This window comes from Protopterus annectens, chromosome 5.part1, assembly GCF_019279795.1.
Source record: "Protopterus annectens isolate FY-2018-M chromosome 5.part1, PAN1.0, whole genome shotgun sequence".
In the NCBI taxonomy this organism is placed as follows: domain Eukaryota; kingdom Metazoa; phylum Chordata; order Ceratodontiformes; family Protopteridae; genus Protopterus; species Protopterus annectens.
In genome coordinates, this window is record NC_056736.1 from 752,347,376 (window position 1) to 752,372,225 (window position 24,850).

General features: G+C 42.1%; 1 protein-coding gene across 1 annotated transcript in view; it reads left to right on the plus strand.

The window, feature by feature from the left end:
- PPME1 (protein phosphatase methylesterase 1) overlaps window positions 1-24,850 on the plus strand; it is a 973,601-nt gene that overhangs the window by 523,076 nt on the left and 425,675 nt on the right. Inside the window, exon 8 of the mRNA XM_044073394.1 lies at window positions 7,761-7,826. Coding sequence (XP_043929329.1) covers window positions 7,761-7,826 — 66 coding nt within the window. The remainder of the gene's footprint in view (window positions 1-7,760; window positions 7,827-24,850) is intronic.

Sequence of the window (24,850 nt, forward strand, 5' to 3'; positions counted from 1 at the left end):
TCTGCTGTTCCACACACCACAGAGGTCTCTTCAGTGGTTGATATTTGAGTATTTTTGTGGAGGTAGTCTGCTGTTCCACACACCACAGAGGTCTCTTCAGTGGTTGATATTTGAGTATTTTTGTGGAGGTAGTCTGCTGTTCCACACACCACAGAGGTCTCTTCAGTGGTTGATATTTGAGTATTGTTGTGGAGGTAGTCTGCTGTTCCACACACCACAGAGGTCTCTTCAGTGGTTGATATTTGAGTATCGTTGTGGCAGTAGTCTGCTGTTCCACACACCACAGAGGTCTCTTCAGTGGTTGATATTTGAGTATTGTTGTGGAGGTAGTCTGCTGTTCCACACACCACAGAGGTCTCTTCAGTGGTTGATATTTGAGTATTTTTGTGGAGGTAGTCTGCTGTTCCACACACCACAGAGGTCTCTTCAGTGGTTGATATTTGAGTATTGTTGTGGAGGTAGTCTGCTGTTCCACACACCACAGAGGTCTCTTCAGTCGTTGATATTTGAGTAGTTTTGTGTCAGCCAGCTTTCTTGTAGAAAGAACTAAAAATGGCTTAGAGAACACTGCTTTTCTGTGAAGCAACTGCTAACTAAAGTTGCAAAAATTGCAGAATGGGGCAGGTTTTATCCTCAAAGAGAGTTTTTTGATATCCAGAAAAGACTGGCTTGATTAAAGCTTGAGCACAGAGGTCTCACCTGATTTACTGATGTGAGTAAAAGCTTGTTTGTACTATGGCAGGCGTTTATTCCTCATATTTGCACTGTTTAGGTTAGTGTCTCATGCAAATGTATTGTGAGAATCGTCACGTAAGTAGTTTGCCGTTGCTCTGTTTAGGATCTGTGACATTCTGTGAAGTGTTATACTTCTCACGAATGCAGAAAGTTGCATCACTTAAGTTGAGTTACAGCTGTTTCTGATTGGAAACCCTGTTTTTTAATTATGTCATTTAGATTTTTTTTAAGTTATCTGTCATGTGACATCGGGTCACGGTTCACTTGGAAGTATTCTGTCTAGATAGGAGGCAGTGCACTCTTATTGAATTATGGGTACTGAAGCAGACACTGGTAATATACCAACCACAAGCAGTGCTCAAGCACATGTAAGTGTGAGCATATAAATTTATACACATAGTGTAGACTAACATTACATTTACACACATAGTGTAGACGAACATTACGTTTATACACATAGTGTAGACAAACATTATGTTTATACACATAGTGTAGACTAGCATTATGTTTATACACATAGTGCAGACGAACATTACGTTTATACACAGTGTAGACGAACATTACGTTTATACACATAGTGCAGACGAACATTACGTTTATACACATAGTGCAGACGAACATTACGTTTATACACATAGTGCAGACGAACATTACGTTTATACACATAGTGCAGACGAACATTACGTTTATACACATAGTGCAGACGAACATTACGTTTATACACATAGTGTAGACGAACATTACGTTTATACACATAGTGTAGACGAACATTACGTTTATACACATAGTGTAGACGAACATTACGTTTATACACATAGTGTAGACAAATGTTGCCATTTTATATCTGTAATTTGCTGCTGTGCATCACTTACATAATCTCACTGATGAGCAGGCATGGGCTGTACTTCCTGTAGTATTTCGCTGTAGTGAACTGTCCCACAGTAGAACAGGAGACGTGCATCAACTTCCTGCAGTACTTCATGGTAGGATCTGTCCCATGGTAGGAGAAGCAGGTGTGGGCTCGACATCTTGCAATATGTTGTAGTAGTGATTTGTCCCACTGCAAGACAGCAGGTGAGGGCTCGACTTCCTGCAGTATGTCGCTGTAGCAGTCTGTTGCATGGCATGACAGCAGCACCAGTGCTGCGTACGTAGTGCTTATGGTATGCAAATGAGGAGTTGTATGCAGGAACTGATAATGAGGCAAATGCACTTCAGATATTTCTTGTTGCACTGGCCAGTCCTGTGCAATATTATAGGGTCATGGTCTGCACTGCATACAGTTCTTTCATTTGAGCTGTCTTTTATAGTACACTTGCATTTATAAATGGGTAAGTAAACAGACTGCACAGTGGTGCAGCAGTTTGCATTGCTGCCTCACAGCAAGAAGTTCTCTGGTTCGATTCTCAGTTGGGGTGCCTTCTGTGTGGAGTCTGCATGTCCTCCCTGCATTCGTTTGTTTTTCCTCCGGGTGCATCAGTTTCCTCCCACGTTACAAAGATATGCATCTGGAATGTTTCTCTCTGGGCCTCTGCTGAAAATTGGCTTGTTCCAATTCTGACTTTCCCAATAAACAAATAAAATATATTAATAAATAAACATTTTCCTTTTTTCCCCCACTCTCCCTCCCTGGTATACACACATTTTGGTGATAGCAGGTGCTGTACGTAGGGTACTTTCAGTGTGCTGAATGTTGCTCCCTGTAGTACAGTGTAATCTCCCTCACAGCTATATTTTCCTTTCTTGTACAGTACTGTGAATATGTGTAGGGGACAAAGGGTGCTGCAGTATTCCCCTCACAGGTGTATGTACCCTTTCTGTGCAGCACTGTGTGCATACCTCATTCAACAAGCCCCATGTGTCATAGTACTAGCCATGTAATTCATATGCAATATGCACAGATTTTTCTTTTCTACACCCTTGTTTCTTCCCCGCACCCCCTTCTGTGCAGGCAGTACCAGCACTGTTGGAATGTAAGCTGAATGCAGCAGCACTGAGCTGTAATGTGCATAATGTGGCTTTGTTGTGGCAGCCTCCCCGCTGGCATTGCAGAAGCACCTTGCATATGTGTGTAGCACTTGCTGCACAGTTGAAATGGCCAGCACTGAAATACTTCCATTCATTTCATTCTAAGCTGCACCGCTGCACTGAACATACACTGATTGACAAGTTCTTTGCATCATGTGCGTCTCAGTACTGCAACTGGAATATCTTTCATCATGTATGTGGTATGCAGCATCTCTCAGTACTGCAGGAAAGAACACCTTTCATCGCCTCTTTTTTAGATAGTACCTAAAAGAACTGCCTCCCTACTCAAGTTTACGTTACAGGCAGGCTTGTACTGATAACCGTTATAAATGCACCTCTGGTGTTACTCCATAATTATTCACACAGCCTATTGCACAACATACTGATTGTTTGTTTTTTGCAGTGATTTACCTGCACTCCTTGGTGCAACCCCGCTCTGTTTGCCCTCGCTAATGCTCGAGCTCACTCCGCTCCCCTACCCTGCCCCAATTTCCCAACAGCCCCTACTACTCACAGATTTATCCCTACCCCATATCACATGACCTCTCAGCTACACCCACCATCCAATCACAGTCATGCACATATTACCCCCACACCCTAAGATAAGACTCCAGACCACACCCCATATCACTAGGCAATTACTCCCTCCTCCCCTAACCCCTCTCATCCTTAGCACCTCCTACTGCTCCCCTAATTTGCTACTACTCGCATTTCTGATCTATCCACACCCTCCTCAATGACACAAACCTCCAATCTTAAAACTAAAACCACTGCCATTATGTCTTATACCCCTCACTCCCCTGCTACTACTTCCTTATTCGTATGCCTCTCCACAGCTTCCATTATTACCTGTTCTCACTATCATTGAACGCAATTATCTTAAAATTCCCCACCCTACCCCTTACCACTACTAACCCCTTTAAACATGTAGCCACATCTCCAGCCAATACGTTTCAAATTACCTCACCAATTTATTATGTCTCACAATCCAAAAAACAACCAAGCCTCAGAATCCACTCCTTAATGATGTTGTATCTTAAAACTATTACCAGCATAGGAGCCCAGTTACTACTAGGTGGTGATATTCACCCCGACCCCAGCCCAACAACAATCTCCAACAACAAATGCAACTCCCACCTACCATTCAAACATAAACCCACTGACTTACTGATGCTCATCCTGAACATTCACAGTCTTATGAACAAAACAGAAGAGCTGCATTCCACTAGCCCTGTATATAACCTCAACATAATACCCATTACAGAGACGTGGCTTAAATCTCATTTTAAGGACAACTCCATAACCAACCTGGATATAACATTCAAAGGGTGGACAGAGTTCACAAAAGAGGTGGAGGTATTGCCCTACTTTACAAAACTAACCTAAAACTCCAGCTCCTACAAAAAGAATTCCCAGCCTTCAAAAATGCAGAAACTATATTTGCTAAATTCCTCTTAAACCAGTACACGCATCTAAACTTACTTGGGGTGTATATAGCCCCAGGAGACCACCTAAACACCCTAGAGTCAATACTTCACTGGGCTTCCCACTCCCTTCCCCAAGAAACTATAGTACTAGTCGATGTCAACATAGACTGGGACTCTATCCATTCACATACACCCACCAACCGTACTAACCTATGTAATTTCACGCAACTCCTTCAATCACCCATATGTACTGTTAAGTCCACAAAAAGAGAATCCATATTAGACTGGATTCTCATTTGCCAGCCCAACACTGCCCATCAATGTGGAATGCTGCCCAACCCTCTATGACCACAATCCCACTTTTATCCTTAGACACAAACTTAAATCCATTAACTCCCCCTCCCTGCCACAAACCCATTCCCACAAAAACCTCTCTACAGATCACTTCTCAGAAGCCTTAGAATCCTGTAACTGGTCTCCCATCAAAACCCTCCCTCTAGACAAAGCAGTGGAATACTTCAACTCCACATTTCTAAACATCCTCAACCATGTCGCCCCACTTACAACAATTAGGATACATAGTAACCCTGCCGCATGGCTACAGAACACCACAAGGGCCTTACTGAAAGACCAGGATGAAGCTTGGAAAACCTGGTGTCAACACAAAACACCCACAACTAGGCAAGCCTTTTTCGAACTTAGAAATAAGGCAAAAACACAAATTAAGATTGACAAGTAAATCACTACATTTCCTTACAAAGGAAACACAGTAACACCCCACAAAAATTCTGGGCTGCAGTGAACAACATCCTCCAGCCCGAAAAAATCACTACACCCCCACCAAATATAGAAGGTACAAACTTAGACATAGCTTTCAGTTTCAACAACTATTTTATCTCCTCTGTACATGAACTGATAAATGATACAAATCCCACCAACCTCCTACAACCCCCTAAATCCCCAAAAAACCCACTCTCCCCTTCTCGAGTCAGTACCAGTATCAACCATCCAAAAACTCTTTGCAAAACTCAAACCAACCACCCTCGTTGCAGACTGTCTTCCCGCCGAATATCTCCAACTTGCATCCAGGGCCATAGCTTACCCCATTTCATTACTAATAAATAGATCCATTACTGAACACACCCACTCCATCCCTGTGGAAAACCTCATTCATCATTCCCCTTCACAAGGGTGGCCCCTCTACTGAACTCTCTAACTACCAACCCATTGCGATCCTGTCACCCCTATCAAAGATTCTAGAAAGATGCATTCATCAGCAACTCCTCACCCACCTTCTGCCCAACAGCCAACTATCCAAAACTCAACACGGCTTCCACCCATCCCATAGCACCACCACCACTGCCCTATTTAACTTCACCAACACCACAAACCCGTACAGGAACCAAGGCAAGCTAGGCTCTGCCACCTTACTAGATTTATTCAAAGCATTTGATACAGTTTCCTACAATAAACTCTTAACCTGCCTCTCAGAACTCAACATCAACAGCCCCACCCTGCTTTGGTTTAATAGTTACGTAAACGACCGCCATCAGTCTGTCAAATGACTTAATCAACCCCCCCACTCCCTGTCACACTTTACAAACAAACTTTATTTAGCAACCACAAAAGCTGAAATAGTCCAATAGGCTGATGACACAACCCTTATCTGCTCCACATCTGACGTCCAACTTCTGCAACAAAAAGCCCAAGAATCCTTCACAGAGATAGAAAACTGGCTAAATAAATCCCAATTGATATTAAACCCAAAGAGAAAACAACTTATGCTGTTCCACCCAACAAAGACTAATGATCTCACCTTCTCCATATTCTCAGCCAACAAGACCATCATCACCCCAGTCCCAGAGGCCAAATTGCTAGGACTCAATCGACCGGCAACTAAAATACAACAAATATATATCCCTGTCTCCAAAGTCCACAAAAAGCTAGGGACCCTCTATCGCAGCAATAGGTACCTAATTTCAAGTCTAGAATTGCCATAGCCAGAACCCATCTCTTATCAACATTACTTTATGCTTGCCAAGTGCTAACAAACCTAAATAAAACTGACCTGAACAAACTTTCCACATGCTACAACAAAATTGCCAGGTTTGCACCCAGTGCCAAATTACGCTCCCACCACACCAGTCCCTACATACACTACACTGGCTAGAATTTCCCACTTTATTACGATACCACCAACTCAACCAAGCACACCAAATTCTATACTATCCTGAGAAACCCCTGCCCTGTCTGGCCTTCTAAACTTCTACAATTCAAATAGACAACTATGATCCAGTAACAACGCTTTGATCAAAATTCTCCCATGTAAAAACAGCTCTGGGGAATCTTTCTTCCCTCATGAAGTTGCAAAAACATGGAATACCCTGCCTCCTGACCTTAGATTACAAAATTGTACATCCACTTTCAAAAACCTCCTTAAATCACATCTTTACACCAACCATTTATGTAACTGCAGTGGACCTCCTTGAAGCCCCACCCTACTGTAGGATGTTATTTCCTGATGCTTCTTGTGATTACGGATACCGTGTTCCACTTGTGCTCACTGTATATGTTGTAAATATTGTATACATGTTCTTACTGTGAAAATGTCCTGTAAATATATTGTACCTACGCTTACTCTACGAAAGTGCTACAATCACATATTTGTACATCAGTTCTGTATTGTTAACTTGTTAACCTTTCTATAATATGTTTCCTAACTGTTGCTATCATTTAAACTTTGTAACCTTAATTGTTACTATGAATTGCTCTTTATTCTGTAACAGTTTGGAGATTTCTCCCCAGGACTCCACTGAAAACTGACACTAGCTGTCCAGCCGGACTATCCTGGTAAACAAATGTTCATAGGCTCATAGGCTGGTACTAGGCTATCGGCCCTAGGGCCTATACAAGCCTAGCCATAACAATTCCCTGGCTATTTCTTCCCACACTATTTACTAACTTAAAGTAAATAACTAACTAAATAAATATATGGAATGCAGTATCTCTCACTACAGTAGCTGACACACGCATCTTTTAGTACTACATGTGGTTTACCCTTCATCACATATACAGTATGCAGTCTGTTTAGAATTGCAGATAGAATATCTTTCATCACATGTATGGTATGCAGCGTCTGTCAGTACAGCGGATGGAATACATGCATCACATGTACGGCATTCAGTGTCTTGTCAGTATTGCAGATGGGTACACCTGTCATCAAGTATGTGGTATGCAATGTAGAAGCTCTGTATGACCCCACCTCACTGCCACCTTCCACAGCAGTGTTTATTCTAACATTGCCTCTTAACTTTATGCTGAATCCGTGATGTTTAAATCTTATAGCTAAAGTCTTATATTTTATATTTTTTGGGTGATGATTGCTAATTACATTTTTGCCCTGTTTTTTTTCTCTTTTGCATTTAATATTTTGACATGCATCATGACCGTGAGCACATTGATAGTTGGTACTAACCTGATTTTTTTCAGGGGTGTTTCTTTTCTTTTTTAGCTTTGTTGATAGGCGTTTTGTGCTTAACAAGAACTTATTTCATCTTTTTCTCATTTTAGTGTAAAAAGTGGGCAGATAAGAAATCTTGAATCTGCAAAGGTTTCCATGGTTGGCCAAGTTAAAAAGTAAGTCTCTCCCCTTGAGCACTGCTGTGTGATGTGATTTATGCCTATTTTGTAAATAAAATGAAGTTGGTATTTATGAAATAAAGTTTATAGTAATTATGTGGAACTGAGTACTGCTAAACATAGCATGCCTTGGTAAGAACAAACAGTTTTCAGGGAGGGCATTGTTATGCATCTTTTACTTGATTTTGCTACTGACAGAGAAAATCCATTGGCATTACATACATGGTCCAATTAAATGAAGAATGTATTTGTATGCAAAAATGCACTGGAATTTTGTTAGAGGAGACACTTCTGTCTGAGACACCTTTTCTTTGACTTGTTTATGCAGTGCAAGGGATTTTTTACTGTACTGTGATCTGTCAGCATCACTTTTCTTGAGAATTACTTATGTTTTCCTGATACCAGAGGAGAGACTTCGGGCTGCACTGCTGGCATCCTGGATTTGGAAGTGAACTTAGCCATCGGACAGGCACAGTGATTTTTTTTCCAAGCATAGTAAAGGAGGGCAGCGTTAACCAAGGGGAATTAGGATCATCCTTGCAAAGGCTGGACTGATCCCCAGTGACCTTTGCTTAGAAAGTATGGTATGGAAGCAGGCTGGGTGGACATATATGTGCTCTTTTCTCTGTGATGCTGTTGTGCACTACCGCAACATAATGAATAAACGGATGTGAAAGTCCCTGAAACATCATGAATACATTCATCAGCAGTCAAGGTGATGGGGTAGACGATAGAAAAGGTGAGGTCCTGTGGGAGTGGAAGTGATAAGGGTCACAACAGTGTACCAGAAAACAAGGGAGAGGATGGGCAACTTCCCAAAGGAGTAATGTTTTTAATTAAAAGAAAAGAAAAAAGAAAAGCTTATCGTTGCATATGTTTACACGCATCCCAGTTCCTAGTAAAAGCTAGTGGAGTGTATGCATTTACAAAAGATGCAACATCAAGCACTCTTCTGATTGGGTCCTTGTTTGTGTATGTCTTGTGCGCCAGTCACAATGTGGCATTTTTTCTGTAAGTTCTTGAGTTCACTTGGCTGTGTGGTAATGAGGGATGCCGTTAATGAAAACCCATCAGGTTATTGCTTGTTACCTGCTACTTTAATATCACTTAATATTGTGCAGCATTCCATTATGTTCCTTATCTTATGTAATTAAGGGTCTACCTGACATGGTCGACAGTTCATATGATCGACACTCATTTGGTCGACAGTTCATTTGGTTGACAAGCAGATTTGCCCCCTTCCCCAATGTTGTGCGACCCTGGAGTTGATATATATAGTTAGGGGGGGTGTGGGGGGGGGGTGAAGCCCCCCACCTAAAATGCTTGTCGACCAAATGAACTGTCGACCATGTCAGGTAGACCCGTAATTAACTATGGTCTTTTGAACAAGAATTATACAATGTTTATTTATTGGCATTTGTTTGCCGGGAAACTCAAACTAAGCAGTGCCCTTTTTCAGTTGAGGCCTGAGGAAAAAAGCTTCAATATACAGACGTTATGGGCCTGAGGAGAAAAGCTTCAATATACAGACGTTATGGGCCTGAGGGGAAAAGCTTCAATATACAGACGTTATGGGCCTGAGGAGAAAAACTTCAATATACAGATGTTATGGGCCTGAGGAGAAAAGCTTCAATATACAGACGTTATAGGCCTGAGGAGAAAAGCTTCAATATACAGATGTTATGAGCCTGAGGAGAAAAGCTTCAATACAGACGTTATGGGCCTGAGGAGAAAAGCTTCAATATGCAGACGTTGTGGGCCTGAGGAGAAAAGCTTCAATATGCAGACATTGTGGGCCTGAGGAGAAAAGCTTCAATATGCAGACGTTGTGGGCCTGAGGAGAAAAGCTTCAATATGCAGACGTTGTGGGCCTGAGGAGAAAAGCTTCAATATGCAGACGTTGTGGGCCTGTGGAGAAAAGCATCACTATGCAGACGTTGTGGGCCTGTGGAGAAAAGCTTCAATATGCAGACGTTGTGGGCCTGTGGAGAAAAGCTTCAATATGCAGACGTTGTGGGCCTGAGGAGAAAAGCTTCAATATGCAGACATTTTGGGCCTGAGGAGAAAAGCTTCAATATGCAGACGTTGTGGGCCTGAGGAGAAAAGCTTCAGTATGCAGATGCTGTGGGCCTGAGGAGAAAAGCTTCAGTATGCAGACGTTGTGGGCCTGAGGAGAAAAGCTTCAATATGCAGACGTTATGGGCATTATTTTCACTGTTTCATCATTTATAGTCAGTTTTTTTCATGAGCAACACTTCCATTATTCAGACATCCTTAACATCAGCTATGTCATTTACAAACAGTTTTGATTAAAAATAAGACTTACGTGGGTTATAAATTACTTTTTTAATACAGGATGGTATATACAATGTAGTGTAATCAGTATGCATAGATTGTCAGTTTTTTCAAAAGAACAGTTACTATGAAGACTTCTTCAAAAATCTAGGACATAAGAAGATAAGATAGCAGTCCAAGAAGGGAAGGAGGATAAAGGAGATGAGATAGCAGTACATTAAGTTATTGAGAGAAGTTAAGGTGTGAATTCATGTAGCTGTGTTAGTACCAGTTTAACCAGGGGCAGTGCAGGTGCAGAACCATTTATCAGGTGGTGCTTCAGTTGGTATTTAAAGTCATCCATGTTGCAGTGTCCTTATGTGGCACGGGATGGTATCTGGGTGTTAGTGCCCCGTGGGTACGGGGAGTGTCCTGCATTGTTGTTGCTAGGTTTAGTTATGGACAGTGATGATTAATCAGTGGAGTTTAGAGGTCTGTTAGCAGTGTAAGGTTGAATGGTGGAGTGAAGAGAGAAGAATTTCCCAGGTTGTGCAGTAGTTGGAAGGTTGTAATTAATTGCGAGTAAAATAGGGAATTTAATTCAAGCCAGTTTATTTGTTTTAGCGAGAGGTAGTGAAGTGAGCCACATTGTTTGATTGGGAACGTGCTATTGTATTGTGGCATTGTTCTAGTATGGCTGATAGAGAGGTGTTGAGATTGGGTAGGATAAGAGAGCCATATAACAGAGTGATTAGTAGAAAAGACATGGTTATGTTTTGTCTAGCAGAGTCAGAAAGGTAGGGTTTACTCTGTAAAGGCAGCCTAACTTTTGGTGAGTCTCCTTTATGGTTTGCTGAAGGAGAAGATTCAATTTTAGTTGGTCATCTATAACCACACCTAGTAGTTTGGTGTGGGATACCAGTTCTGTATTGGTCTTGTTGGATGACAGAATATTAGAAGTAGCTTTTTAGGAGCTGGGGAGAGCGTCAGGGTTCAGCTGTAGAAGTTTAGTTTTTCACTTCAGGAGTTGAGTTGTAGAGCCAAGCTTCTGTGGAGGAACAGTATTTCTGGATGAGGGTTTGGGGCATGGGTAGTGTCCTGGCAACACGTATTAGAGTGTGGTTGTATCCTAGCAGCACATATTAGAGTGGGGTCATCGGTAGTGTCCTAGCAGCACATATTAGGGTGGAGTCATGGGTAGTGTCCTAGCAGCACGTATTGGGGTGGGTTCATGGGTAGTGTCCTGGCAGCACGTACTGGGGTGTGGGTCATGGGTAGTGTCATTGCAGCACGTACTAGAGTGAGGTATTGTCCTAGTAGCACATATTAGAGTGAGGTAATGTCCTAGCAGCACATATTAGAGTGAGGTATTGTCCTAGTAGCACATATTAGAGTGAGGTATTGTCCTAGTAGCACATATTAGAGTGAGGTATTGTCCTAGTAGCACATATTAGAGTGAGGTATTGTCCTAGCAGCACATATTAGAGTGAGGTATTGTCCTAGCAGCACATATTAGAGTGAGGTATTGTCCTAGTAGCACATATTAGTGAGGTATTGTCCTATTAGCACATATTAGAGTGAGGTATTGTCCTAGTAGCACATATTAGAGTGAGGTATTGTCCTAGTAGCACATATTAGAGTGAGGTATTGTCCTAGCAGCACATATTAGAGTGAGGTATTGTCCTAGCAGCACATATTAGAGTGAGGTATTGTCCTAGTAGCACATATTAGAGTGAGGTATTGTCCTAGCAGCACATATTAGAGTGAGGTATTGTCCTAGCAGCACATATTAGAGTGAGGTATTGTCCTAGCAGCACATATTAGAGTGAGGTATTGTCCTAGTAGCACATATTAGAGTGAGGTATTGTCCTAGTAGCACATATTAGAGTGAGGTAGTGTCCTAGTAGCACATATTAGAGTGAGGTATTGTCCTATTAGCACATATTAGAGTGAGGTATTGTCCTAGCAGCACATATTAGAGTGAGGTATTGTCCTAGCAGCACATATCAGAGTGAGGTATTGTCCTAGTAGCACATATTAGAGTGGGGTCATCGATAGTGTCCTAGCAGCACATATTAGGGTGGGGTCATCAGTAGTGTCCTAGCAGCACATATTGGTGTGGGGTTATTGGCAATGTCCTAGCAGCACGTATTGGGGTGTGGTCATCGGTAGTGTCCTAGCAGCACATATTAGGGTGGGATCATAGGTAGTGTCCTAACAGCACGTACTGGGGTGGGGTCATTGGTAGCGTCCTAGCAGCAAGTATTGGGGTGGGGTCATGGGTAGCGTCCTAGCAGCAAGTATTGGGGTGGGGTCATGGGTAGTGTCCTAGCAGCACATATTGGAGTGGGGTCATGGATAGCGTCCTAGCAGCACGTACTGGGGTGGGATCATGGGTAGCGTCCTAGCAGCACGTACTGGGGTGGGGTCATGGGTAGCATCCTAGCAGCACGTACTGGGGTGGGTCATGGGTAGCGTCATGGCAGCACGTATTAGAGTAGGGTCATTGGTAGTGTCATGGCAGCACATATTAGAGTGGGGTATTGTCCTTGCAGCACATATTAGAGTGGGGTCATTGGTAGTGTCCTAGCAGCACCATATTAGGGTGGGGTCTTCAGTCGTGTCCTAGAAGCACATATTGGGATGGGGTCATCAGCAGTGTCTTAGCAGCAGGTATTGGGGTGTGGTCATTGGTAGTGTCCTAGCAGCATGTGTTGGGGTGGGATCGTGGGTAGTGTCCTAGCAGCACGTATTGGGGTGGGGTTACGGGTAGTGTCCTAGCAGCACGTATTGGGGTGGGGTCTTCATATTATACTATGGTGGCCTCTTTGGCTGCAGTGTTTAGGTTGTTGAGAAATAAGTTACAGTACTGGTCCCAGGATGGAGTTGTGTGGTATTCTGACAGGTATAGGAAAGAGAAGGCATTATCTTGCCATTTCACTGCAGCATCCTTTAGTGAGATAATTAACAAATCAGGTAAGTGAGGAGGGGGATGGCCCATAGATAGTGTTTATTAAGGAGAATGTGATTGACTGTATTGAATAGGTCCAGAAACAGTGGTGAGGTTAGAAGACCTGAATGTTTATGGTGATTTATTATAACTGTCATCCTTAGAAAGGCAGTGGTTGTACAGTGATTGGGTGTGAAACCAAGGTATGAGGGAGAGAGGAGGTTATGAGAAGTAATATATGTGGTAAGTTGAGAGAGAATACATCTTTTCAAGATTTTAGATAAGGAACTGTGTACAAAGAATTAATTGAGATAAAATCAATTTAGCTAGCAGATCTAGGAGACACTCTGATACCCTCCCTGTGGGAAGAATAGAGATGCCTTGTAGAAGTTTCATGTAGTTTATTTAGTTAAGCAGGTAGATGGATGAGTGTTCTTGTTCTAATACATTACATTCAACAGGTCCATTATTTAAAGACCGTTAGACAATGGTGGGATGGTCTAGAGAAGCTGGTTGGAGGAAAATGTGGGTGGTGGATAAATAAGGAGCTAATCCAAAAGCTTAGACGTTAATCCCTTATTTGAATATTCTGGAAAGTCCCTCTTGAGTTTACCAGTTTAGCAGCCTGTGGAACCTCGTTCTTAGTTAAAAGGGTTTATTTTATAACTTTTAACAAACAAAACAAAACAAGACAGCAGACTATGAGCTACAACTACAGAACTATACTTAAGAAAACACTTCTGCCTGAGCTTCATCAGATTCACGTAATAGTGGTTTACACTGTGTTCATTAAAAATGTATGCTTTTGCAAGGCTGTCACCAGACTTAATTAGTTTTGTAACACATATAATGCGAGAGGCACTGTCTGCATCAGTGGGGCTCATATTCCTTGGAGCCACTTATGAAAGCTTAATTATGAACTTTTTCCAGTCTATCACATGTAATATGAGAGGCTGCACCCACTTTTATGGGGCTTATAGCCTCTGAAATACAATATGAGAGGCTAATCTTCTCTTATATGGTAAAAAGGTTTACAATGCCTGCATATAAGAGACTCGTATACATGATTAATTTCCTCCTGATGAAGGCGGACCTTTTTATGAGCCGGACGGGTAGTCAGTTAAAGCTATATTAGGTGATTCCCATTTTTGAACAATACAGGCATCCAGAGGAACAGCTTACAGTGACAACAAGTCACGGTGCTCTCAGTGTGTACAAGTAAAAAGAAAAAGTAAATAAACTTTGAAACCTGAGAACTTTTTGTGTATTTTGTGTAGGCTTTTTGTGCCCATGGAATAAAATTGCACTAAGTGGTGAGCTAAAGAGTATACAAAACTTTTAGTAAACATAAGAATCTCAGATCTTATTTGAGCATAGGCAGATTATGCCTGTGGTGTAAAGAGTACAGCAGTGTGGAGTGGTGCCCTGGAAAAACAATTTTAATTGTATGGCAGATTATAGAAATGTTGTTAAATTCAGGCCCATGGGGTACAGTATCTATACCTAGTTGCTGCAGTGTGCGGTGGAATGCTGTTGGTCCCAAAGCATGGTTTTATGGTGTTCTAGTCTGGGGTCTTCAATGTCAAGCTTCTTCATGAGTCTAGGAGCTACTGACGTTTCTTCTGTTCAAATTCTTCCTGTCTCCAGGTTCCAGGTGGTGAAGTCAAGGCTCTTCTGTTCAGATTCTTCCTCTCTCTAGGTTCCAGGTGGTGAAGTAAGTGTAAAATAGGGCTTGATTGCTGCGTGGCTGGTGAGATAAAGGTCTGGAAACCGGGAGGCATCAGGTGGAAGGGGCAGTTAACCAATTTCCTGAGAGAGACTGGTTGGTGTCATGGGACCCAGGTTGCAATACTAATTGTAGGTTCACTAATAGGACGAGGATTAAAAAAGGGATGACATGATGGTAGAAAGGAGGCTGGACCATCCTATGCATCCAGTAGACCAAGGCTGTGCAGCAAAGCCACTTTTCTTGAGAACTAAAATCTACTACTCAGGAGAAGGACAGTCTAGGAATGGTGTGGGAATTGTGGTGAGAGTGGCTTCAGAAGACCGTGATGGATGTCATCGAATTAGTGACAGACTCCTGGCAATCAGACTCCAGTGTAATGATAGGCTGTGATTTTGTATACTGCAGTGTGTCCTACAGCAGGGTTGTGACAAAGAGGAAAAGATTGCATTCAGACAGCTGTTGTAGGACCCACTAGATAACGCAGGACAACAGGAATGAATGACCTTGAGTGCACTTATTGAGACAGAACAGAATATGAAGACTGCCTGGGTCAACATGGGTGGGGTAACAGCAGTAAAGGAGAGGTCATTCTGGGCTTGTGTCTAGCCAATGGCTTAATGATATTCAACACACGTTTCAAAAAGAGGGACAGTCATAAGATCACATGCAAAAGTGGTCAACATGCAACTTAAGCAGACTTTCTCCTAGTAAGAAAAGGGCACTGGGATAGAATCAGTGAGTGCAAAGTCATCCGCAGTGAAACAGGCAGCCAACAGCATAAACCTCTGGTTGCTACTGTGATGATAGGAGGTACTGCCCGCCATGCCAGGAGAAATAATGCAGTGGATTTGTAACATATGCCAGCACAGCTAGCTGGGGTTTTGTAAATAGTCATATATCATTTGTATATCAAACAGATTTTTACAGCTGCTTGTGCTGAAAATGTGTGAGGTTTGCTTATGTTAATATGCATCAACAGTGTGCCCTGCTGGAAGGAAAAGAGATGTACATGCATTATTGTAACTGTTTAAACGTATACATTATAACAGCATATACTGGAAGTGAAAAGGTTGATATTAATCCACTTGATGTTGCTAAATATTCTTGCAATTTAATTACTTTATGGGTTAAGCCATTAAAGATATTATCCCACAGTTTTGATTGGAACCAGAGACGCAATGTCTGGGCTAGAGAATAGTTGGTAGCTCCTGTAGGAAAAGTGAAATGTTTTTATGGTTTTATGACTTTCAGCAGCTGCACTACATCAAAGCATTGCTGTATCTGTGTGTTTTGTAGCACATAGGTGCTAAACCATGGTAGCTTCTAGTGATGGGGGATAGTGTGGGAAAAACGTATCAGATGTATGTGATGTCATACTGTACAGAGATAATGTTTTAATATTAGAGGAGACTGAAGTCTCAGCAGCATTTTGTTTTCTGTCTTGGATCTGAAAAGGACCACTCACCCAAATCATCTTGCCTTGTTCAGTTCAGTAAGTAGGAGCAGTAATGCTTTTAGACAATCAAGAATGTATAGTGAGACTAGCTAAAGACTGTTTTTCTATAACTGTGTGAAACTTTCCATTGGTGTTATAATATTCCCTGTGACTGAAACTCTGTTGTGTACTGTGGATAGATATTTAGTATTTTCTTGTTCTTTTATTATTTAAACTTTTTATTGTAAGACTGGTCCTTTTTAGAAGATATTTTAGCTTTGAGAGTATTTGCATATATTTATTTGGTGACAGCTCTGGCCACTGCTGAAGCCTTGCTGTCTGGTCAGCATTACCATTTGTATTAATATTAATTCCACTCATTATAATTGGGTACCCTTGTAAGAGCTTTAAAGTAGCTGGCAGGGGTTCTGGTGACGTGTTAACTACCTTATGGTCTGGGCAGAAGGGGGCACAGGAGGTGAATCTATGCCAGCCTTTCCCAGATGTGTGTGTGAGCACCTCACTGTGAGGCAGAGCACCTCACTGAATCTCTTCAAGAAGAATCTCGATAGGTGGATAGGGGATCGTAGGTTTGTCCCAGGGATTACTCCCGTGTCACTATTAGACAGAGGCACAGTAAACTAAACCTTAAAAAGGGCACAGTCTACTCAAATCAAGGGGTGGCATAAGCCATACAGAGTCTGGCTAGGCTTATAATTGCCCCAGGGCAGATAGCCTAGTATGAGCCTATGAACCTATGTATGAGCGCTCGCACAAATCAAATCTCTGAGCATGTGTGTCAGCTACTTGGAGCAGGGACACAAAGCACTGGTTTCACAGAGAGGGTGTGGGAGGACTTAGCTTGGAACACCAGCTAAGGGCTCAACTCTGAGGTGTGCCAGTGGGGAGTCTTATTGGGGATCTGGGCAGATGGAGAGGAACCAGTCCCCAGACTGCGCATGTTCCTGGGGTGCTCTTAAGGGAAATTGTGAGGCAGAGAGGTCTGCATCTGGAAATACCGACTGCATCCATTTGTATTCCAAGTGAACATCCCTCTCCAGTGTCAGAAGTGAGGATTCTGGCTCCTTGATTACTGGCCCAGAGTTGGGACCTCACAGCTACAATCAGCTGCAAGCAGTGGTCAGAGAAGACATTGATGCCAACAGAGACCAGTCTGAAGACCTGGAAGTTGACTGGATCGAAAGCACAACAATTAGGGCTTTAGCCCCTCAAGTAGAGGAGGCAATGTCTGAAGTTGAAGAAGAATGGCAACACCTCAAAACAGCATGTGTGAGGACTACAAAACAGATATGTAGCCAAGTCAGGTATGAAAATGAAGTATAAAAGGAAAGCTGGTGGTGGAATGCAGAAGTCCAGGAAGTCATTAAAGGAAAGGAAGAGAGCAGGAAAAAGTGGGAGATAGAAAAGACAGATCAGCGTAGGAAGGAATACTGGTTGGCTAATGGAGGCAAAGAGAGGTGTTGCAAAAGCAAAGAACATGGCATTAGGGGTACTCTACCAGCTTCAAGAAAGTGACTCCGTAGATGACATAAAGAAACTGTGTTAGATTGCAAGGCAAAGATAAAGAAGATGGCCACAAAGCTATTCATAAGGGATGTCGGCAACAAACTGCTCACCAGTCCACTGGACATCAAAAGCAGATGGAACAGGTACTTGCAGCAGTGTCTGAATGAAGAAAAACCCTCAAAAGCTGTACTGCCCCAGACATAGCTTACAATGAAAGAAGAGGAGGGATCTACCCCAGAATAAGTAAGAACAACACTAAGGTAAATGAAGTCAGGGAAAGCAGCAGGCTCAGATGAGGTCACAGCAGATATGATCAGGTTGTTGGGTGAGATAGGGGGAAATGACTCCTGAGGGTATAGCACTGTGGAGAGAAAGATGCATCCCAAATGGCTGAAGAATAAGCACACTCTTGCCGTTATTAAAGAGCAAAGGGGACATCCATAACTGTGGGCAGTATAGAGGTATCAGACTCTTGGCACACTACATGAAAGGTCTGGAGACGGTGATTGATAAATGGATGCAGAGTAGTAGAATGTAAGATGGGAGATGAGCAGTTTGGATTCAGGTCAGGATGCAGCACAACAGATGCAATGTTTGCAGTGAGACAGATAGTTGAGTAGAAGCTGGAGATGAGGAAAAGTCCAACTGGGCATTCGTAGACATGAAGAAAGCATACGGCAAGGTCACAGGAAAGCTGATTTGGGCAGTTCTGTGGTAGTTCAGTCCAGAAGCAGTAGCATTAGTGCAGATGATGTACAAGTACATAAATACTCGTGTATGAATAGTGTTCGGACTCACAGATTCCCATTGTGAATGGGGGTGCATCAGGGTTCAGCTGTGAGCCCACTGCTGTTAGTACTGGTGATGGACTACATTAGCAAACAGGCCAGAGGAGACCGATCAACAAAGTTGCTATAAACAGATGATGTGGCATTACAGGCCAACTCTACGCAAGAACTTCAGCAAAGGATAAGGGAATGGAATGCAAAACTAAAGGCACATGGGTTGAAACTGCATACAGATAATACAGTTATAATGGCAGCAAATGGGGAAATTAGAAGCAGCTGAAAATTGAGATAGAAGAAAAATAGTGGAGCAGGTTAACAGCTTCAAGTTTGGGGGGCTGATGAGGAGAAGGTAAGTCTGGATGAGAAAATCAAAGGTAGAACCAGAGAAGCTGCAGTCAACTTGCATGGGGTCGTGTATGACAGAAGAATGCCAAAGAAGGCCAAAAGTAGAGGGACGTCTGAGCAGTACAGGCAGAGCAGTTGAGGAAACTGGAGGTGAGGGAGTTGAAGTTCCTGAGACGTGTGGTAGGATGCACACTGTGGGACAGCGGAAGACATGAGGACAGGAGAGCAGAAGCCAAAGTAGCTGTAGTTGCAGAAAAGTTCAGAGAGAACAGATTGCAGTGGTTCAGGCACATGTGCAGGAAAGCAAAAGACAATCTGTTGAAGACGATTTGTGACAGATCGGAAGAAAGCAAGAGGAAAAGAGGGCATCCTGCAAAGAGATGGATGGATTGTATGAGAAAAGATCTGCGATAGTTAGGCATGAGTGTTCAAGACAGTAGAAGAGTGGTATTGAATATGGAGCGATGGTGACAAGACCCCCTGACCCCATATAAAAAATGTGGAAAAAGGGGGATGATGATGATTAGTCAGATCGATCTAGGAGACATTTTATTCATGGTACTTGAGCAGTTATGAGAAAATATTTCACATTGATTGAATTGGATGAACCCCATTTTTGACCCATCAAGGAGGAGGCTGTCTCCTACATCAGGTGGCATAGAAAGAATCCCAAATCTGTTTTTCCTACCTGGATATGTGTTTTCTGGTAGACCATTAAAGGGGTTCCTCCTAGGTTTCCTAGCTTGGGTGCTGTCCTGGTTGAAAACTCTGAGTTTTCATAACATTGGAGAAGTTGCATCTGTCCCAGACTCAGATGTGCCTTCCATTTTCTGAAATTCAGCACTCTTCATTGTTGATCACTCTTGCCCAATGAGCTGTCCCAGTATTTCACTTGCTTGGTAGAACAAGTGAGGGCATAGTGGAAGCTGTAGTCTTGGACACTCCTCCTCAAGAGAAAACCATTGCTGGTAATGATTAAAACAAGCCAGCTGAAGATAGAGGTGTAAGTAACCTCTTGTCTGTCTTAATATTTGAAGAATGTTGGCAGTTGAAATTAGCCAGGCAAGTTGATTGGAGGAGTGTCTGTTGCACAGCCACTGTCTTTGCAGGAGTGTTGTTAGAAAACTGTAGTAGTAGCGAGCATGTTGTGCTCTGCCACCAGCTTGACTGCTTCTTCCCTTTCTGCAGCCCTACTATCTGGATGCTTCACTGTTGGGGTGGGATGCTAATCCTGATTCTTGTCACCTTCCCTATTTTGTATGTTGTTGCAAAATTCAGTGAAAAAAATCTTAATGTATTATTTCAAGTCTTCAGGGAATGAGACGGGTGTGATGTAAGTTCATTTTCTGATGCTGTGGAAAGCCACCCTCGTACAAAGCGAGGAAAAAATGTCTGTACCTCTGAGCATTCAGGCCTTTTCCTGCCTACTGGGGTCAGAACTGAGTGAGTTGACCTGAAATAACGCTTCCACTTCAGAAATACTTTATAACGTGCAAGGGGTTCTCATCTGAAGTGGAATCTAGAAGTTTCTTGCAAAGAATTGCAGTTGTGGGCTGCTTTGCTCTTCATGCTGTAATTGCAGGTTGGATTCTTTGCTCTGTGCTGCAATACCTGAGACTGAGGGAGTCCGTTCCAGTCCTCTTGCATACCCTTGAAAAAAGGCACCAATGTGGAATGAGTTTGTGTTTTGACAATTTTAAGTAAATAATGTAAGAATTTCAGCTAGGAGTTGTCCTGTGCCTTCCCAGTTGAGAGTGCAAGTGATTCTGACTAGTTCCCAGCACCTGTATAATTTGTCACATAATTCCAATTTGAGAAAGTTATCGGTCACCTATTTTTACTCACCACAGCCTTGTGGATGATTAGATTGTGGTTCAGTGTAAGCAAATTAAAAAGTTTCATAAAGGGTTCTACATCTCCAACCATCTTTGTAGAACCTGTTTGGCACTTGAATTTCCATGTGGACAGAGTTGGTCATTCCCCACTCCTTAATTTATTTATTTAATGTATCCATTTTCATCCTTCCTTCCTTTTACTGGGTAAATGAACTGGCGCTAAACACTAGACCTTTTACTGGGTAAATGAACTGGCGCTAAACACTAGACCAGTGTCTCTTAAAGTGGTTTTAGCAAAAAACACTGTAGTTCATCAAACCACGGCTAGGGTAGAAGAACTCCAATGGCAATTTTTTCTGTTTTATTCTAACTTTTTACTTAAAATAGAAAAATAGCCCATGTTGCTCTTTTGGAAAAAAATCACTGTTGTGGCACCATAGGCGAGAAGGGATTGGTAAGTGTACTGACCTTCCCAAGGTTAGTACTCTTAACCAATTAATTTGAAGATTTTGTGTTCCTTACCAGAACAGAAGAACCCATGACTATTGAACAGGGAATGGATAGTTGCTGACTGTGCATATGGCTGATGGTCTATTTGAGGAAGTTTGTTTGCATATGGCTGATAGTCTATGTGAGGAAGTTTGAATTAAAAAAAAAAAAGGCAGACAACCACATTGCACAGCTTTACAGGGTGACAGGATGAGTACATAGCTCCCAACTGCCTCCAATTTTGCACATATTTTTTGTCTTCTCATAAAATTTGTGTTTTTCTGGAGTAATTCTGCAGTGTATACCTCACAACTGTCTGTCCCGCCATGATTTTGCTTAATATTTCTGTTCTGCTCCTAGCTTTCATCTGTGTCTGATTTTTCAGAGAGGTCCCTGATTTTGGCTGAAAAACCTGCTGTGGCTGCTGCGTTATGCATCTTAGCATGGATAACCTTAATTTTAGGTTAGTGTTTGCTTACGTGTTCAGCTGTAAATTTGGGACATTTGTTCCTATCAGGAGGGTTAAAGTTCATTTTTTGAAGATGTATATAGTTTTGTGTGTTTTTTAAGTTAATAGGTTATGGGGTATTTTTAGGGTATGTTTGTTTCTTCTCTTGAGGATTTTTTATTAAAACAAAGTCTTGTAAAATGTGATATAGGTTCAAATGTGTATGACAAGAAACTGTATAAAAGATCAACCTCACAAACATTAGTGGGTGCATGTACAGAAAACCTGGAAGTAGACTTTAAAAAAACAGTTATAGGTAATAAGTGTGAATAATAACTTCTTATCATAGTGGCTACACTAAACCGATTTTGGAACGTTAATGGACTCTCAGTTATAGACAAAAAGGAAAGAGTATTGAATTACATTGAGAAATGCAGAGTGCAAATGACAATGCTACATGAGGCTCCCATAGAAAGAAATGAGCATGCAAATTGATAAAGACAGGATTTCAGGATGGATATTCAGCAGAATATCGGGGCAAAGGAAAAGGAGAGTAATACTAATTTCTAGAAGAGCTTTAATAGTGATAGAAGGGGAAAAAGATTGTAATTGTAGATTTGTGTTAGTAAGGGACTGCTTGCAAGGCAGGCGGATTATGCTAGCTGACACTTTTTCAAATTCTTATTTATATTATACAAGTTCCCACCCTCACCATCAGAAACGAAGAATAATTAAGGGGCAGTATGCTAGGATGTGTAGGATGACCTCTGAAGAGCAAGATTTTGAGAGGGAATGTGAATTAACAGAAATATTTTTGGAGAGGGATACCCATCGAAACTTATTGATGAAGTTAAGAATGAGGTTGGGGTGGGGAGGGGTGATAGGTTTTCTTCCCAGGTTTTCTTCCCTCCTACAAAATGATATTTGTACCCTAAGAGATAGGGATGTGAGGAATGATTTACTATCAGAAAACAAAGATAAGGAGACAGGTTACAGGGGTGTGTTTGTGACCAATTTTAATGAAGAAGCTGGCATCATTAAAAATATTATTTTGAAGGAATGGGTAAAATTTGCCAGTTTAACTGATTTGGACACTATATTCAAGACCCTCCTTAGATTTATTTTTTGTAAAAGGGTTGAGTTTAAAAGATTTTTCTTGAACTGAATGGTGCTTCCGGAGGTAGGGGAATACACAGGCTGAAACTTAAGTGTGGGGCTTGCCCTTATTGCCCCTATATTTTACACAGTGAGGGAGTGCACATAAGATGTAGGAATAAATACATTAGTGGAAAGATGTGCATTGTAGGAGTGATGTATATTGCTCTATGTGGGGCATGTGAAGCCTTTTACATAGGGAAGACTGAGCGGAGGCTCAGAAGAATATCTGAACATAAATATGATGTTGAGTAAGAATGAAAAAAATGCTTTATACAAACACAGATTGAAACATAATCTTTCTAAGTTCCATTTTTTTGTGTTGGAAGAAGTTTCATTTGATGTCAGAGGTGGGCCTTGGGAAACAAAAATTGAATGTAAGGAATTATATTGGCATCTTATCTTAGAAGCTAGTAAGCCACCAGAGCTTAATGAGCACATAACTTTAGCCCCAGATGGCTGCCAAGTTATAACAACACATTTTTTATTGTAACTTTTTATTATTGTATAATTTTTTTTACTACTCCTATCTGTTGGTTTTGTGAACATTTTATACACACATTTTTTTTCAATGGGTGTAATTAGGGATGTTCATAGTGTTTCACTGTTGCAGTCATTATAATTAGGTTATCCTGCTGGCAGGCTATTCGCAGTTGGCCTGAATTCCTAGGTCTAGGTCTGGCATCAGTTGCTGTCGCCTCCACCCTGACGTCAGTGCGCCAGGGGTATAAAAGATGCAGATGACGTCATTTTCTTCAGTCTTTCTTGCCATGCGGTGCCTGAAGCAAAAGCAGTTCGCAAGTGCCGGTCGGCCAATTCCTGAAATTTTCGTGTTCGAATTTCAGATCCGAAGTCTTCATTTAAAGCCAAGTACCCCGTTGGGGAAACTTTTTTCTTGCTCCAGACCGATGTCAGAAAAAGTTAACTGTATTTCTTGTGGGAAACAAATACCTCATAAGGACTTTCATTCCTACTGTATTCCACGACATTGCTAATTGTAGGTTCTGTGCTAGATTTAACCAATGCACTATTAAGCGTCGATACGATTTTGCATTTCACTATTTTGGCAGAAGATTTAATTACACAATGTCGTCAGTTAGCCATCCGACTACCGCAAGTCACAAGAAACGCAAGGAAAAAGAAAAGGACAAGCATCCGAGGTCCAAAACTGACGACGAGGCTTCTTCTAAGCCAGTTGCGGTTCGCCGGTTCTCAGTGAGGCGCTTTCGCAGCCCCTGACGCCCGCTACTTTAGAGCCACAGCCCGCTACCGACTCCCACGTGGAGCTGACTAGGCCGCTGGAAACTCAAGGTATTGGAACCTCGGAAACTATTCCCTCAGATGGGTCCAGAGCCGCTGAGCAGGCATTGGCTTCTGTGGGTGTTTTCAGGCCAACACAATTATATGTAAAAACGACTTCAGCTTCAAAGGCAAAGACTAAAGCACCTTTAAAGATGAAGAAACAAGTACAGCAGCCCAACGGACAGGCCTCCATGCCTAAAAAACAGATGCTCAAAATGGCCGAAGACCTAATTACTTTGATCAGGGGTTCCCATCGCCCTCCTGATAAGAGGCCTAGGCAAGAGACAGAATATGAATCTTCAGATCAGGTTTCCATTTCATCTGATTCCTCTTCTGATCAGGGATACTCTCTTCCTCCCTGTGAGGATTCTGATGCTGAAGAATCTATCCCGTCAGCCTCTCCTCCTGAGGATTATTCTTTTGGGGAAACTCTGCATACCATGAGGGAGCATTTTCACTGGGAGAGCCAAGATTTTTCAGAATCTAAGAAAAGGCTCAGAGACTTCCTTTTACTGCCTCAGCGCAGGCCCCTTGCCATTCCTCCTGTGTTAGACATTGTAGATGTTTTTTCAGAGTCCAGTCTGACTCCTGACTCCTTGCCTCCAGCTCCTGTTAAGCCAGACAGATACTACAGGGTTCCTGATTCACATAAATTTCTTTTTAAAAACCCTGCTGCTGACCCAGAAACCATCTCTCAGGGTCCCAAAGGGGTCAAGGCTTCCACTGCAAAAAACCCTACCCCCT